The sequence below is a fragment of the Lepidothrix coronata genome, unplaced genomic scaffold, assembly GCF_001604755.1.
Source record: "Lepidothrix coronata isolate B3197 unplaced genomic scaffold, Lepidothrix_coronata-1.0 Scaffold179, whole genome shotgun sequence".
NCBI classification, from domain to species: domain Eukaryota; kingdom Metazoa; phylum Chordata; class Aves; order Passeriformes; family Pipridae; genus Lepidothrix; species Lepidothrix coronata.
Genome location: NW_016690359.1, coordinates 997,262 through 1,016,036, shown reverse-complemented (window position 1 = coordinate 1,016,036; position 18,775 = coordinate 997,262). Strand labels below are relative to the sequence as shown.

Here is an 18,775-nt window from a genome sequence, read left to right as displayed (position 1 = left end):
GCTGCTGGTGCCTGAGACAGTGAAAATCAGCTTTTATGCTGGGAACAGCCACAAAATCTGTCATCAAAGAGATGTTTAGACAGAGAGACCGATTTCAGAGCTGATAAAAAAAGTAGAGAATTTCCACTTCTCTGGCAAGAGACAAAAATATGTGGGTTTTGGATGTGGTGCCAAAGTGTATAAGCCCAAATCCTGTGTGAGCACTGGCCAGTTGCTGTAAGTTCTTATTTCTGGAGGATGAGGAAGGATGAGGGCACCTGGAGCTCTAAGAGTGTGTTTAGATGTTGGGCAGGGATTATATCCAGGTCTTTCACTTTGGCTGACCAAAGCACCTCGGCCTGGACCACTCTGGAGAACATAAAATGTCCTCGCTGTGCCAGCAGAGACCAGAACACCAATTAATCACTAAATGCCCTCAAGAGCTCAGCACTTGTTTTATATGAAAGAGAAATTTGTGGCCAGAGGATGGGAGAAAGAAAAAGGAGCTGTGAGGCTCTCCCAGATCCTGCAAAAGGAATGATTCCCAGGTTGAGATTGCCATGGCATATGAACACATTTCCACTGGAAAGCTGTTATTTGCCCAAACGTAGAAAACAGGCAAAGAAATGGCTCTAAAAAGCTCTCTCTTACCAACACTTTGGTATCTTCTGATGCACCTGGGTAGGGGTGATTTAATTTTGGTCTCCCCCATATTCTCTGGCATCAGAGCAGTAAATACCATCTCTCTTTTGGTTTGAAGGACCAGAATATGGACTGGAATATGGACTCCCTACCCATGGGAGTGTTCAAGGCCAGGTTGGACGGGGCTTGGAGCAACCTGGGATAGAGGAAGGTGTCCCTGCCCAGGTCAGGGGGGTGGAACAAGGTGATCTTTAAGGTCCCTTCCAACCCAAACCATTCTGTAATTCTGTGATTAATAAAAAAACATATTTCCCAGTACTTTTTTCTTAAGAAATTGCCAACAAGCAAATCTGGTTCAAAATGGTGAATCTTTTATATATTACCTGTAGAAAGCCAAAGCAAAAGACACTTTATTTTATTGGCTAAATCAAGGAATTCTTTTGAAGACTCAATCCTCTAATGACTTGAAAGTAATACTTAGACACCACTCCTTATCTTCTCTCCATTTAAAAATAATAAAAAAAAGTAATGGCATCATCCTTCAACTTTGCTATTCCCAGAGGATCCCAGGCATAATGGAGATAAATGACTGAGGTCTGTGAGACTCTTCTCTGCCATCCAGTGAAATTTTAAAGGGCAGTTCACAGCTCTTATTTTTATCATAATTTTTTCTGTGATTTATAGACTTTTCTGCAGCTGTCACTTATTTTCTTATCCCCCCAGAAACCTGATACACTGATTGGTCGTTTTCTTTTCCCCAATCAATCCTTGCTGAGTTAAGACTAATAAAACTCCTTCTTCCAGCTCATCATAGAATTATTTAGTAAAAATCAATTGCACCATGTCACCCTGGCTTGATGTCATCACTCACTATAATGATTACATCTATACAGCTTAAAAGTTGCCAGGGGAAAGTAAAACTCTTTATAGCATATGATTAAAGGAGAAAAATGTTAATAGGACAGAAGTTAGTTACAGGGCTGTGGATTGAGAGTTCTTGATGATTTTCAAGGTGCTGTGGTGCAGGAAGGATAAATGAAATATAAAAGAGTTTCTTCAGAAGGTTAAAAATACATTAATGAGCTTGGACATATTAAAGGAAACTTTTACACTGTCAACAGAGCCTAAGGTTCAGAAAGTTTTCAATATACACAGTTTTCAGTGTCAAGGAGGAAACTGTATTTCTGGTCTTCTTTTGAAAAAAGAAGATGGTATTTGAGATGATCTTTAAGGTCCTTTCCAACCCAACCCATTCTGGGATTCACGTGCCATATGCAATATTGTTCCTCTAACAGTTCATATACAAAACATCACAAAACTTCACATTACAAAACCAGAAAGGCTTAAGGAAGCCTTGATTTGAGAGTTCCCTGTATGCTTCATTATTTATTAATTCATTCAGATATAACATTCCTTAAATGCTCTTTGAACGCTCTTTGACCTTTGAAGGAGGTCCATGATCTAACTGAGCCCAGAAAAAAACCCCACAGGTTGGTTTCAATGAATATCAAAAAGCTCAAGTTCTAACTGTCACTGGCAGACAGGAATTCGAATCCACTTCTAATTATTAATTGAAAATACATATTTACCAGTAGTGCCTAGAACTGATGAATAGAACAGTGAATTATAATCATAAATGATCCCTAATGGCACTAAACTTATTGTAGGGGACTTTTAACTTCAATCAAACATGCTTTAACTTTAATAAAAAGTTAAATTATTAGTTTTAGATAAGTTTTTAGACTTTTTCTGTTATAAAGAGACATTAGGCTTTTCGAAAGGTGCCTTCTCTCAAAAATCTGTCTCTGAGATGGATGAACCTTGACCTACTGGGGCAAGTCCAGAGGAAGCCACAGAGATGCTCCAAGGGCTGGAGCCCCTCTGCTCTGGAGACGGGCTGGGAGAGCTGGGAGTGTTCACCTGGAGAAGAGAAGGATCCAGGGAGACCTCAGAGCCCTTTCCAGTGCCTAAAGGGGCTCCAGGAGAGCTGGAGAGGGACCTGGAACAAGGGATGGAGAGACAGGACACAGGGAATGGCTTCCCACTGCCAGAGGGCAGGGAGAGATGGGATGTTGGGAAGGAATTGTTGGCTGGGAGGGTGGGGAGGCCCTGGCACAGGTTGCCCAGAGAAGCTGTGGCTGCCCCATCCCTGGAAGTATCCAAGGCCAGGTTGGATGGGGCTTGGAGCAACCTGGGATCGTGGAAGGTGTCAAGGTTGGAATGAGATGATCCTTAAGGCCCCTTCCAGCTCAGACTATTCCATGATTCTGTGTACATGGGAAGGGAGTGAGATTTTTATCAATATTTATGGGTGCAGCAGGAACAGCTTCCAGGTGTGGGCAACCAAAAGCTGCCCAAACATAGATGCCTCCTTTGGGGAGAGTCAGGTGTGTTGACTGAATCTCTACCAACATCCATGGGTGCTGAGACTCTCCATGCCTATGGAAACATCTAAATTCAGTTGGATTTAGCTCAGCTTATCCCACCTGACACGTCTACACTGGTCAGACCAACCTGACTGAAGATCTTAACATTCTTCAAACCCAAGTAAGTGCACAGAGCAGAGATGTCTGGAGGAGACTGAAGGACACGACACAGGGCATAAAGATGCTCCACATTTTCTGTGGCACAGATGGAAACTGGTACAATGCACAAGAGGACCTGACATGGAAAAAGACATTTCTGTTTCAGCATCTGATTTGGGCCCTCTTTGCCTGTTTTATTTTCTCCATGGATTAGCTGTGCTGTGATGCTGGAAAACAACTGATCATGCGAAAAAATACAATTAAGAAACACAACAATTCAGGTCTGGTGCTGCACAGGGCTTGGCTATGGAATCACACACATTTGTGTTGTTTTCTTTATTTGCCTTCTCTTTTCTCTTCATTTATCAGTTGTTCACTGGTGTCTTGCCTCAATTCAGACACGTGTTAGCACCGTGAATCTAAACCTACTACGATCCACCAGGTGCTGTTGCAATAGCAATAAAAATAATTAGTGATAACAAAAATAACAGTGTTGTCATTCGCCTTTATCAGCAGATAAGCTCAGGGGACACTGCTCTCTCCCAACACAGACAACTGAGCTCTTATAAATATGCAGGAGAAAATTGCAGGCGGGGAAAAACAGTCATTCACTGAAAATATTGTTGTTCAGAAGAGAGTCAGCTTTGACCTCTTGTACCTAATTATACACGAAAACAAAGATTAAAAGCCTACTAATAATCACCGTAAACTATGATTAATGAAGCCACGCTTCAGTGCCTCAGATTTCTAGACCCAAGTACAGTAAATTCACTGGTGAGTTATTTGAAGAAGAAAAGAATGTTTGGTATCACTTTGTTTCGACTTCGTTGCTTTCCTTGCCTAAAGATTAGGAAGAGTCCATCCAAAAATTCTGCAGGAAAACACATTCTGAGGTTGCTCTTTTCTAATTCTATAAACACACATGAAAATCTAGAGGCTGTTATTCCCACCACATCAGCTTCATGGAATCATGGAATGGTTTGGGTTGAAAGGACCTTTAAAGACCATCTTGTTCCAACCCCCTGCCACGGGCAGGGACATCTTCCACTATCCCAGGTTGCTCCAAGCCCCATCTCATCTTCAAGGAAACATTTTCTCATCCTCAAGGAACTATTTGATTACTGACCTTCACAATACTGAAAGATAAAGCTAATTTTTAGTAGTTCTGGGGAACTGGTTGACACATCCTTGTCAGATATGAAACAAACAGCCTAAAAGTAGTTTAAAGGTAAGAAGAACTCAGAGCCCAGAAGGAATTTTGCTCTTGAGCCAGAATTGATTCAGCACCTCACAGTGCAAAGAACTCAGCCTTGTCAGCAACCACCCTAATAATTCCCTTCATTAGAAAAGGGAAACATCTCCCAAACTGGAAATATAGGCCAGTAAAAGTCTATTCCAATTTACATGGATAAGAAGAGTCCAACGTGCAAATTAGGTCACGACAGCTAAAATTCCTGGGGACCCAAAGCAGTCTAATAACACCGATTTATTTTTAATGCTTGTTTAGCTCTAGAGGAACACAAAGAATGGGAACAACAGAACATGAGACATTTTGGTTCATGAGAGAAGTGAAGCTGCATCCTCAAAGTGCAGCACTGGGTGAACATCACTGGCAAAGACTTTACTACTGACTTTACTACAGGTATTTTGGAGGTGATTACGGCCAAGGGACTAAAGTGGATGCTGGTGGGATGGGTTGACATCAGTCAACTGTCCCACCACTGGCATCTCATTGGAAAGAGCAGGAATTAGAAGAACACGAAGTCAAGAGAAGACACTGTCTCAGAAGTCACCGTCTCCCACCAAAGAACTCAGTGCACAGTTGAACGTTCAAACCTGCAGGAACCAAGACACATTTATCTTTATTGTGCCCCAGCACATCGACTCCCATGGCTTTTGTTCATTTATCAACACAGAGCTGTGTTTTAGTCGCTTCCTTCAGGAGCCTCCCAGCAATGTCTTTGCCAGTGATTTAATTAGCATCCTCTCCACTGTATCCTCCAAGTCATTAATGAAAATATTGAAGAGTATTGGACCAAGAATGGCTCCCTGAGGGGTTGGTAATTCTGTTTTGAATATATTTAATATGCCTGGTGACAATAGATTTTGTATTTCTGCTGTGTTTTTGTTACACCTTTAATAATGCTGAAACCATCAAGGCTCTTAATAACCCTCGAAATCCACGACAAAGGTGCTTTAATCTGAGACTTGCAAATTTAATTCGAATTATTAAGGGAAGCAAGTGAGAGAAATGTAAAGGAAAAAGATAAAAAATGGTTATATTTTACAGGGAGAGATTCTCTTTTTTCCCCCTTTAATCTCTAAAGGAAGTTCCAGGCCTGTAGCAGAATTCATAATGCTGCTTTAGGGTCGCTGTAGCGTTTTTTATGTGTACAGCTGTTCTTCCACTGGTATAAGTAGACACATCTGCTCATTAGCAATACAATGTCATTTCTAGTGTCTAATTTTAATTATTTGCAGATGATAGATTCCTTATGCAATGCCTAAAAAAAGTACAATCCTTCAAAAACTGGTGAGAAATAAATATACCCTCGGCAACTAAAGTGGGTCAGCACAACGAAAAGCAGATATTAATCTGGAGAATTCCTGTCTCAGCACTAAGGCTAAATGCCAGCGCGTTTGGAAGGTCAAAGGGAGGAGAAAAGGCTTGTACATCTTTTCTTTCTCATGTATACACAAGACATATGGGCTCAGAGATGTTCTGAACGGATCTGGCAGGTGATGAGTTTGTTGTAGGACAGATGGTCCTCAACTGCTGGAAAAATATCAGTGCTGCTTACATTTCCTGCACAGACACAGGCAAGATAAGGACTTCTCCAGGACAGGAGGGGGGAATGGGATTACTCACAGTGACTTTGGGTGTTGTATGTTCACAAAGAACCTGTGAGGCCACAAGGAAGTTTCCTGGGTGGCCATGGGTGGCTTTGCCCTTCACCCCATTTTGTCAAAGGGCGGCCAAAACTACTCTCAGCTCCTGCCACTAATTCAAAAAATCCAAACAGGAAGGCAGAAGGAGTGAAAAAAGGGTGGGATTTGTGTACAACAGGGGACTGTAGTCGTACCTAAGATACGGGCTGGGAAGGATTGGGTGCTCTTGATGAACGTGGGGAGCAGAACTACCTAAACAAGCACCTGTTTTGGGTGGTACTCAGGAAAGAAAAGAGCTAAGGGAGGCAAAGGATTTTTCATTTCTCCCAAATGGGTTTTCATAGAATCCCAGAATGGTTTGGGTTGGAAGGGACCTGAAAGATCTCTTTCCACCCCCTGCCATGGGCAGAGACACCTTCCACTATCTCAGGTTGCTCTACAGATAAATAAGGTTTTTTGCGTGCTTGACCTCTGAACAGCCAATGAGTCTTTCTTTAAAGTCTTCTTGGAGTGGGTTGAAATTTTTGACACACAAAGAACTTCACCCAGGGTCAGGAGAACCATGAACACTGAGATGCTTTACAGGAGTCACCTTGGCACCACAGCAAACACGCTCCTCTGGTATCAGCTTGATTTTTCCAAAGGTTTGGAGAAATAGATTTTGATACCTCACAAAGAGTGGCCAAACTTTCTGATCAGATCAAATATGACATGTTCCTCCCTGAACATAAGCACAGTGGGGTTTGGAACTGGCTCATGCACTGCAGGACAGGGCAGATGCCAGAAGGGTGGTCCCATTTACAGTCACGCTCCTGGCGATTTAAATCCTGGCTGAAAATCCCATTTCACTTCCATTCATGCAGGGTTGATTTTCAGCTTGAGCAGAGGACTTTGACATTGCCAGTGTCAGCACAGAGGTTGTATCCTGTGGAAAGCCCTGGGAAAGAGGAGCAAATTGCCCTTTTCCCTGACAGTGAAGTCAAAGATTAGTTTACAGCAATCCTGAAACGCAGCCTGAGGCACAACACAAACTGTCCCAGCAGAACCATTGCCAGGGTGCAATTTTAAGGAGAGGCAGGCTTATATCTTCAAAAAACCTGGAAAGTTCTGAAGGTTGGCCCCATTAGAGCAAAAAACAGCCAACACAGACTCTGCCCTACACATCTAGAAACTTCAGAAAAACAAAATTATCCACAAAGTGATTAGTCGGAAGATTTCTTTTTTTGCTATATTTTCAGCCTATCATGACCATTCTCCTCTTCTGTATGAATGACAAAGAAACAACGATCTCAGAGCACTTACAGAGCTATACAGAGCAATCCTCTGGTAGATAAGATCATCCCTGGGAGGGAAGGAATGCTGCTCCCAGCACCAGAGGCTGAGCAGAGATGACAGCCATATGCCACTTGGCAGAAGTCACGGGGTTGTTTGTTGCTTTTTCAGGATCCCAATTCTAATGAATTATAAAATAGAGCCTAAATTAATAGTCAAGAGGACTTTATCAGGGCCCCACGCTTAGGAGATGCTCATCTGGGAGAATCTCTTTCAACTCAGAGACTGTTTGACTTGATCAAAGGTTCTTGCTTTTCAATTGACTTCTGTACAATCCTCACACTCAAGAGCTTCATGAAACAAGAGCCAGGCTGCTTCCCAGAGACAATTCGAATCCCAGTGAGATGTCAGTCTCATCTTAAAGGCCAACTGCTTGGAAAGCAGGAATTTCTGAATATTAATGCCCTCCTACAACAATGAATGACAGGACTGCCAGTCTGTGCTCTTTAGCAACTTGGTACCAACCAGGCTGATATTTGGAAGGTCTTTATCTGCAACAGAATGTACATATTTGATGTTTAATGACATCAAAACAATCATACAAGTGCGTTATCTCTGTTGGGGGTAGAAGGGATGAAATGGTGTTACCCCAGCTTCTGGAAAAAGATAAAACAGACAAAGCTCTTATACTCTGGAGTAAGAGCTGTACTCAAGAAGTCCAGCATTCCCTGGCTGTATGAGATACTGGATTCAGCCAAAGACTGTGCTGAACTTCATGAATAAGAAATCTTTCTAATTTATCCACTTAGTAAAAAACTTCTCTTTGACAGACCAAGTCCTGCATTCCCATAAGGCTGCCTAAATAAAACTCACTGTGTGCACACAGCTGAACCTCAGGGAAGGAGAAAAATACTGCAGGTCAGAGAGTTAACTCACTTTCATTGTCTTTACATAAAACCACATTTCCCACAGGCAGCTAAAAACAGGGAGGAGATGCAAATCAAGGCAAAGAAACAATCCCACCTGAAAGATGTTTTGCTCAAATTTGAAAGGGGAGATAAACATCCCATCTCTGTCTTATAGAACTAAGAAATTTGACACTGGGACCTCGTGGCTTAAGTTCTCCTCAAATCAAGAAAGGTGGCAGAGATGGGATGAGCTTTGCAAAGTTCTTGAACACAGACCAGAAACACAGGATCACTTAGGTTGGAAAAGACCTCAGAGATCATCAAGTCCAATTTTTGACCCATCCCCACCTTGTCACCCAGCCCTGAGCACTGAGTGGCACTTCAAGTTGTTTCTCAGACACCTCCAGGGATGGGGACTCCACCACCACCTCCTTGGGCAGCCCTTTCCAATGCCTGACCACCCTTTCAGTGAAGAAATTCCTCCTGATGTCCAACCTGAACCTCCCCTGGCACAGCATTAAGGAACCATAAAAATACACAGGCAAAGCAACCTGTCCAAGGCTGTGTTGTACAAAGTCTTCCAAGAACGCTCCCATCATCTCAGGGGGTAAAGTGATGCTCTCAATTTTGGCAAATTATTACAGAAGAACCACTTGGAAATTCTATTCCAAGCTTAGTTAAGGTTTAGGAATGTTTACACCAAGCACTGCAGTGCCACAAAGATGCCTGAGACAGTTGTGAGTGACATGGGTACCTCCACAGCTCGGTGTCAGGCAGAGATGGGAGCTCACATCCCAGAGGGAATATCAAGATGGGAGCTCACATCCCAGAGGGAATACCAAGATGGGAGCTCACATCCCAGAGGGAATACAGCCACATTAGCGTGGCCCTGGGCCTGGGATAACTAGGTGATGTTTCCCCAGCTACCAGAAATCAAAGAGTGAATCACACACCCACCAGCACCCAACCTTCTGACAGCACAGACTGGGACTAATTTGAACCTCAGTTACTGAGAGTGCAAGGGGAATACAAAGATATAATGTCACCATTTTACTTTGGTTTAAAGCCAGAAGGAACCATAAAATCATCTGGTGAACTGATTTAACCTGTTACCACAATGATTACACTTCATCCACACACCACTGTGTCCAGGTAGTGAACTCCAGTCAGCCCAAAGCCCTGAACTCCTTTATTCTATGTGGGCCACAGGCTGAGCCCAACCACACCCTACCAAAGCCAAGGCTACAGACATGGCAGGTGACTGGTTAGGGGGTGGTTGTCCAAATTATTCCAGCAGAAATCCATTCCTCATACTGCTCTGGAAGGTGAAGAATCTCACGCTCCTGCCCATCAGCTCCCAGCTCTGGCAATCAGGATGAATCCAAACACGTGAGCAAGACATGTGGACCAATTATCCCAAAATAGGAACCTCTGCTGTATCAAAACAAGCAGTCCATAGAATCACAGAATCCCAGAATGGTTTGGGTTGGAAGGGACCTTAAAGACCATCCCATTCTAACTCCCTGCCATGAGCAGGGACAACTTCCACTAGCCCAGCTTGCTCCAAGCCCTGTCTAACCCAGCTTGGACACTTCCAGGGATCCAGGGGCAGCCACAGCTCCTCTGGGTAACCTGTGCCAGGGCCTCACCACCCTCACAGCCAAGAATTTCTTCTCAATATGCCATCTAAACCTATCTTATGTCAGTTTGGAGCCATTCCCTCTTTTCCTGTCACTCCAGGCCCTTGTAAATAGCCTCTCTCCCTGTTTCTTGTAGGCTCCCTTCAGGTACTGGAAGACCTCAATTATGTCACCTGAAACCTTTCCCTTTTCCAGGCTGAAAGAAAGAAGTCACCCTCTGGTGAAGGTCAGCTTCTGATAATCCAAAGAAAAAAATAATCAAAAAAAAAAAACCAAGGGAGAAAACCTCTTCCTGACCCCTCAGAGCAAACCAGGAAGGCCCAAGAGCATGAAGTGAGGATGGTTAATGTTGAATCAGAGAAATGGTTTGGAAGGGACCTTAAAGACCAGTTCCAACCCTCTTCCATGGTGGGTCTGTCTTAATGCAGAGCTGCAAGTACTCCAGGGATGTGCAGACAAATGTCCCCGAACCAGGCAGAAGGGAAGGGGTTGGGAAGGGAGGCTCATAAATCACCAGTGTGGGCCACCACCCTTGACAGACACAGAATTTCTTCTCCTGACTCGAATCAAGCACCTCTTTTAAACTGATAAATTATCTCATCTCAGAGACTTGAAATGATGGTGATGGAAAAAGACTCCAGTGTTTAATTACACTGGGAGATGTGAAGCTGTTTTATTCCGAGGTGGAACTTTTCAAACTTCGGCTTCCAGCTACTGGAGCTTGTCCTGGTTTATCAGGGGTCGGGTTGTCAACTCACTGTCAGGTTCCTGCAAGGGTTCCTTGATCCTGGTGTTCACAGAACATCCTGAGCTGGAAGGGACCCACAAGGATCATCCAATCCAACTCCTGGCCCTGCACAGGACACCTCAACAATCCCACCCTGTCCCTGAGAGCGTTGTCCAAGCACTTCCTGAGCTCTGGCAGCCCTGGGAAGTGACCATTCCCTAGGGAGCCTGTTCAGTGCCCCACCACCCTCTGGGGGAAGGACCTTTTCCTGAGATCCAACCTGAACCTCTCCTGACATAGTGCTGTGTCTCTTCAACTAGTAGAACGCGTTTATTCCCAGCACCAGGCTGGTTTTCTGGGCTCTGTACCCTTTCTCTGTCCCTCTTCAAATGCCCAGCAGTATTTCCATATGATCCCTGAGATGGCAACTCAGGAGCTGCACAAAATGTTCTGATTTTACTGACCCTGCAGAGAGAAAACAGCTTTAACACTCCTGATTAAGGCCCTTTTCATACAAAAAAGAGTTTCAACAACCACTTTTATCTCTGCATTGTGCTCTGGGCTCACTGAAAGACACTTATCCACAACAATCCCTGAATCCCTCTCAGAGTTACTCTTTCCTAGGAATGGCATCACATTTTGAAGGTATCAACTGCATTTTTTTCTTATTCCCAGATGTAGTAACAAGTGGCATCATTATGAGAGCTGTTAAAACAGTGCAATGAGTTACTGTGTGCAGTATTTCTGGGAAATGGTAGAAAGGATGATGTTTATTGGAACTACATAAACAGGCAAAATGTTTTCTCAACACAGTTTCCCATTGCTGTTTGCACAGATGTGGGAAATGTCACCACAAAGCCCTTTCCAAGAAAGATAAATCAAATTAAAGGGTTTGAATCAGGCAAATAGATGGAATGATCCACTGGTGCCTCCACACACCATCTCTCACCTCTTTTTGCTCCCTTTTTCTAATCAGAAAGTATATTCAGTATCATTGAAGAACAGAAAACGCCAAAATTTTTATGACTTGTAGAAATGAAATGAAATAAAATGAAATGAAATGAAATAAAATGAAATGAAATAAAATGAAATGAAATAAAATAAAATAATAGAGGTTTTGAATCTGCAAAGAAATACACGTTAATTTAAGGGACAAAAGACATTACAGCGTAAATTGTCATAATCAAAGTTGAAAAGAATTTTCCATTGTCTCCTGAGCCACTCTGTGGGAATTTTCCCAGCCCAGCCAGCTGGAAGGGAGGAGGGGCATTGTGAGGTTCTGTGCTCTCATTCTCTCTCTCCCTCTCTTTCCCTGTCAATAAATGTCTGCAATCATATTCTTGAGCTCCAGTGTGATTTCAAGGTTCATCTCTTCCATGCAGCTCAAACACTAATTATCCCAGCTGTAATTAGTAAGATAATTAAATACTGGCTCACTCATCACTCTACCTTGTGTCGGGTCGTGATTCTCCCAGAAGACCTTGAGCAGTTGCTCAAAGCTGATGTTTTCTGGCTGATAAACCACTCGAACGGCCTCGGTGTGACCAGTCCTGCCTTCAAAGACACAATAAAATCAGGGGAGAATTAGCCAGGGCATATTCAGGTTTTTTTACCTGAGATACAGAGCACAACCCTTTTCTATTTCCCTAAAATTATTCTGATTTGCCACCATTTATTAAGTTTTTCACACACGATTTTATACCTGTTCGGACAAGGCCATCATGAATAAACCATCCAGAGAGGCAATAAGGTAAGAGAGAGATGACATTACAGCAGTTAAAGGAGAAAAAAATTAATACTTTTTATATGTTTGTAACCAAAAATTAGTAAAATATTTTAAATATTCCAAATAGAGCATTAAAACATAAAAACGTGTGTGTCTAAGTTGTCTTGAAATTCTGAAATTAGGTTTGTTTCTGGGGGGATATGGATAAAAGAATTGATAATAAAATAATCATAATTACTATATAACAGCAATAATATTGATTATAAAAGCAAATTTCAAGGGTGTGTTTACACAAGGTCACGCAAATAATTTCAAGTTAATTCACAATATCCAAACCACTGATGCCAACAGAGCCAAAAGAGTCAGAGTCTGAACTTTAAACTTTATGACAGCAGATGAAGGACAAGGAAGATTAGCAGGTGTTACAGCACATAAAAAAATATTATGCCTATTTTTCAGTTACACTGTGAACAGAATTTTTTCATTTCTTACGTGTTTATGACTCATAATGAAAGATCCACCTTCAGAAAATATGAAGGCTACATAATTCAATTCTAATTAATAGTTATATTGGTGTGTTTAGACCTCTCAGGGTGAAAGTCCCTTGCACTGAGCGCTACACAAGCATTTTTTATTTTATATATATTATCATTATTTAAGAAATTAGGCATATCTGTTGTCATTATATATCCATGAATGAGCAAAAAAAATCTTATTCTTCACTGAAATCATAATAAGTAAATACTAAAATAAATAAGCTGGACAACCACATCTGCCTTTTGGTGGGGATATAACAAACTCTTTGATCACACCAGGGAGGCTTTTATTTCATTTATACCAACAGAAACTCCAGATTTACTCAACTGACTTCAGTAGAATTGTTGAATTTCATGCAGGGCAGCAACCAGGTGATTCTGGCCCAGTGATGGGTCCTGAATGAGTTGTCACCAAACAAAAAAAATCAGAATTTGTGAGTAATCTGAGGAGGGCTCAGTAGAAACACCAATTCAGTACCAAGAGAAATGTGAATTAAATTAAAAAAAAAAAAAAGTAGAAAAAATAAAAAGGATCTTTGGATATATTAAAGAGACATGATGGGGAAAAGTGTGACAGCATTTTATCAGCTAATGGGCACCTGAAATGAAGAAAACCTAAATGAGGCACAGAGAGCTGGTCTAGCTCATAAAAAAGAATTTAAAACTGGGATCAAATTTAGTCTGGAATGCAGAGGACTAAAAGAAGACACATCTGGGATATCTGTAATCTAGATTTTGATAAAGACAAATTGGTTCCTATCTCATGTACTTCACAGTCTAACCAAGATCAGCTCACTGAGATTAAAAGAGAACATCAAATTCCATGTAAAGCCGTGTCATCCCATCCTCCAGGCACTGTCCAGGCACAGGGTGACCCAATTCCCTCTTTCACACTCTGCCTTTTGCAGTCCAGGGAAGCAGCTCGTTATCTAAAGTCAGATCCTGCTGGTAGGAAGCAGGAAGGATCAGATATTTAGCAGAATAAAAACACAAGTCAGAGATAATTGGCTTAATAATAAAGTGAAATGGTCTTTCATATCATGGCAAGAACTGACCTTAGGTCAGGGATGGAATTTATTCCAGATCTCCTGGTTTAATATGGACCATCAGTGAAAATAATGAATTTTGCCATCGTTGAAGCCCAGGTTGGGACTTTTGTTGCTGGTGGAGATAAGGAAGGAGAGCAACCAGCCAGTGGTGTGTCCAGATCTTGCAAACCAACACTGTACAACTAAAAAAAGATTAAGGAGTGACTTCTAACTTTGATATTTTAATTTTTATTTTTATTTCTATTTTTATTTCTGGTTTTATTTTTATTTTTTGTAAGCCAAAGTGAAGCCTATGAAAGGTTCCTCTCACTCAGGAGCAGATTGCTTTTCAAAGATGAACAGCTTTAGATCACAGGAGAATTGCCTAAAGAACTTTGAAACAACAGAGGCATTACCTTCCCTCTCGACTGAAGCAGCAATTACACCTTGTCAACACTGTCTGCTCTGACTAATCCAGAAGTTCAAAGAATCAGCATTTTTTTTTCCCTCAGAATAAGGAAATAATGGTGTCACTCTGAGAACTACAACCTGACCTCAAGAAAAAAAATCCTCGAACTTATTTCAAATCAATATTCATCCTCAGAGGAACAGAAGGGAAATAATCCTGCTGGTCCTACCTGGTTCACCTCTAATTTTCCTCAAAGCCTTCCCACAATCTGGTGGATTTTCTTTCAGAATTAGCTGTGGTTATTTGTAGTAAGAACAATCTTGGTCATTGGTGGGAAGCACTTCTACTTCCCAACAATTTTAGTGGGAACAAAACCAATCAGCTGGGTACACATATGAGGAAAAAGAAGGGAAAAGGCTCCAGGTGGGGCAGATTTACCACAAAATTTCCTAAAAGAAGGACAGAGAGAAAATGGTATGAGGGGACAGGAAAGGGAAAAAAGCCATTTCCCACAGGTGCAACACAACCCACAGGAAGGAGTCAGAAGTTCCTATGAGGTTACCCCAAGGAGCAAGTGGAAACAACCACTCACAGCCTGGTCTAGTGGAAGGTGTCCCTGGCCATGGTAGGGGATGAAACTGGATGATCTTTAAGGTCCCTTCCAACCAAACCATTCTGTGATTCTGTGATTTCGTGATTCTGTGATTCTATGGCTAGTGCTGAATATGACTCCTCTGCAGCCAAAGTGGCAAAAAGGAACTTAAATTGCATCCTGTTGATCTTCTCATTTCACTTTTTAGACTTTCAGTTTGACTGTGAGAACAGATTCATCCTGTTTCCATTTGGGTTTCATACTTTTGTTACACTACGGAACCAAAAAGGCACAGCATCGACCCAGCTCACCACTCCTCCGTGTTTTAAAAAGAAAATACACTGAGATATTTCTAATTAAACCTTTTATGTAAGAGTTCATAAAATGGAGAGGAAGTAACCAAAGAGAAACAATAACTCCCAAAAGCTGCATGTCTTTAACAAGAAATCGAGCTGAAGAGCTGAAAGGATTTAAAATGGTCAGTGATAGATGGAATTCTCTCAGTGACATTCAGCTCTTCACCTCAGTGCCTCCTTCAGAATTTCTCACGAAATAATCCATTTATATTGTCAGCTAGTGTCCTCAGCTCACCTCCTCCTTTTAATTAGCTGATTTTTAATATTCCACAGCCAAAGTTTTACCGACTATGAACATTTCCAGAAGCCTTCTCCCCAAAACCCCTCGATGTTTGAATTAGTTTAAATAATTTATCAAACCACCAAATATAATTTCATTTGCTGTTAATTGTGCAAATAGAAACCCTTTATTTACAGGAGCCATTATGGTATTTCCAGTTCTGGTTCTCCTTCAGCCCTAGAAGGGGCTCAGCCGTCGAAGAACCTCCCTGCAGATGGGAAGACTTTATTACACCGAGGGCTGTGTGCCAAGAGCAGATTGTCTGTTTATCCTGTATCCATTTCCCACTTAGAAAACATCACCTCTCTCAGAGGATTAGAGACAGAGAGCTCCTTCAGCAGGGATTCAAACCCTGGCAAAAATGTCCCTGTAAAGAGCAACAGAAAAAGACATCTGAGTGACACCTCGGCGCTGCTTTTCCATCCTTTCCCTTCTTAATAGCATTTAGATTCTCACCTTCTTAATCATGTCCCAGGTGAGTGCCCAAGCTGAGGGATTAAAGAACTCATTCTTTTTAACTGCCTGTATCCAGTGAGCATTTAATTATTTCCAGCAAAGTGGAACAACTTCAAAGGGCTGGAGAGCTCCTCACCTGCGAGCTCCGAGTCCCCGGCACTGACGGCACGAGGGCTTCATCCCCAGCTGGTCCTACCTCGGGTGAATTCAACTCTACAATTCAGGCACCACCAAAACTCCCTCCTGCCTCACACCTTCAACAAAAAGAGACTTGGCTCTCTTGAATTCTGAACCCAGTAAATCTCAGAATTACAGAAGGGGTTGGGTTGGAAGGGGCCTTAAAGACCATTTCAAATATTCAGAAAAAAACAGGTAGGGGATGACTTCCTTGTGGTCTTTGTCTGTACAGAAAGATCTTTAAGTAAATAAACACAGGGAACAAAAATATGTCTGTTGTCTTTGGTTTCCTGCTTTGATTGTTTTAAAAGTGGGAGGTTGAGGGGCTGGAGTGTGCTCAGGGAAGGGAACGGAGCTGGGGAAGGGGCTGGAGCAGCAGGAGGAGCCAAGGGAGCTGGGGGGGCTCCCTCAGCATTCCAACCCCTGACACCTTCCACTATCCCAGGCTGCTCCAAGCCCCATCCAACCTGGCCTTGGACACTTCCAGGGATCCAGGAGCAGCCACAGCTTCTCTGGGCAACCTGTGCCTGGTTGTCAATGTGTAATGTAAAGAAATAAGTGGCTAATCTTCAGCATTCAATGATTTTGGAGATGAACCAATTTGTGCCAACTAAAGCCTAAGCCTTGGTGAATATGCAAAGCATTACAAAAAAAAGGTTCCTAGGAAAATATTTTTAAAAAAGTGTTGGTCTTTTGAGCATCTGTTTCTCCAAACCAGCATGGTAGTTTTTATTATGTCACAGTTATCACTAATAAAACACCCAGTTCCTTCCTATGTGTTAAATAAACAAAGGGTTCAACACTAAAATACTGAGAACCCACACCTTGGGGATCTCCTTCACTTTTACCTTTTTACCTTCAAAGCAATGAGCATGAAAAGAATGGAAATAATCACAAATCAATAGTTTTTTTAAGAAGGGTCCATTACAATAATTTTATTTTACTTCCTGCCTAACACAGCTGAGGGAATTCCCTGGAGCAGACCCATATTTTATACCTGTAAAAAGTAACAATTGTTGATTCGAAGAACCCAGTGGACAGAAAATCCACCAAAAATCAAGGCAAAGTTTAACCTTTTTTACCTTTTTAAGGACACAAGGATGTACCAGCTCCCTGAGCAGCCCCTCCCTACACATTCACCTCCTGCAACTCATGATTTCCTGACCACTTTTCACGTTTCCAGGGTAATTTTGGGGTGATTTTTAGAAGAGACTCTAAAATATACCAGGTAAACACAGACACTGCCATGTGACTACTATACTTTTACCTTCTTCTTTACATTTTAAACAACTTTAGTGACTTTGTTAGCATTGAACTAGAAGATGATCTTTGGTTCACTAACCACTGTGAATTTCTGCTTTCCAAAATATCATTCTTCACCCTCACGGTGTGATCCCCTCTCTTTTGTACAGTTTTATCAAAATACGTCCATCTTCTACAGCAAGAAGCCAATTTATCACGCTGGGCCAGCCAATCCCGCAGTTCTTAATCCAAATAAAATTGTCCATCGATTCTAGAAACTTCTTTTTGGACCACGGGAAATTCAGGTCCCTTCCAGAACCTACAGAAAGCAGCACATCCAGCAGTGTGGTGGATGTACCTAAAGAGAAAATGCTATTTAATTTTATTTATTTGGTTTAGGAGAGGACAGCTGAATCACACAGTAAATGAAAATCTAGAAAGAAAATTTGCTGATAAAACAATGAACTGCTTTAAACTGCATTTCTGGTGCCTGTTAGAACCACTTTTTTTTTTCCCTGTCGAAACAAAAGTAAGAGAACAAAGATGACAGTAAAAAATGGGGTACAACATGCTGTTATTGTTAATTTTTTTTCCACAGAAATGCTCATTTTTTGAGTAAAACTAGTTGAATTAAATTATACTAAAGAAGATTGGCAGTTTGCACAAAGAACATTCATTTTTTCCCTAAAAATCTGCAAAACAGAAGCATTAAATGAACTTGTTTTTTATTTCCAAGTATTGAAAATTTAGATGGTAGGGCTGTAAAAATTCTTAGTTTGTTTCATAAAATCCTGTGTGTTCTTTAGCAGCAAATAGGTTTTGATAAAAAGAATATCAACTGGTTTTGCTGAACAGAATATCTGGAAGCAAGATCACTACTTCTTCTAGTCTTATTTTTTAAATGGCTGTACATTGAAGAGCTACTGAAAGGGGAAAAATAAATTATAATTAAATAGTAAATTATATAAAATAAAATATAAGAAGTAAAATCAAAATAAATTCTATAAGCCTACAGGAAAAAAGGGATGGCACAACTTTAATACTTTGTTCATTGTACTTGGATTATGTTTTCTGTAGGCTGAATGTCCACGTTGCAACGACTTTAAATGGGATTATTTTTGACTCACTCTGGTTTGGTCCACTGCTGTTCCGAGATGGAGTGAGTCAAGTGTGCTCCTAGAAAGTATATTTTGATTTAATTTCATTCAAGTGAATTAAAAAATATTGGAGATGGGCTTATAATTAACATCAGCCCCCGTGGTCGTGTGGAATTTAGGTCTTGTCGGCCAAACTCGATTTCACTCTCCCATGAAATTACAAGTCTGGATGTAATAAATGTGGGATGTAATAGCAGGGATGTAACAGACTTTATTAATGCATTGGACTTATTA

The 18,775-nt window shown here is 41.5% G+C and overlaps 1 protein-coding gene across 2 annotated transcripts in view; it reads right to left on the bottom strand.

The window, feature by feature from the left end:
• The window catches only part of MSRA (methionine sulfoxide reductase A), a 256,046-nt gene that overhangs the window by 95,191 nt on the left and 142,080 nt on the right, over positions 1-18,775 (bottom strand). For both annotated transcript variants that reach the window (XM_017830482.1, XM_017830483.1), the window contains exon 4: positions 12,032-12,136. In XM_017830482.1, coding sequence (XP_017685971.1) covers positions 12,032-12,136 — 105 coding nt within the window. The remainder of the gene's footprint in view (positions 1-12,031; positions 12,137-18,775) is intronic.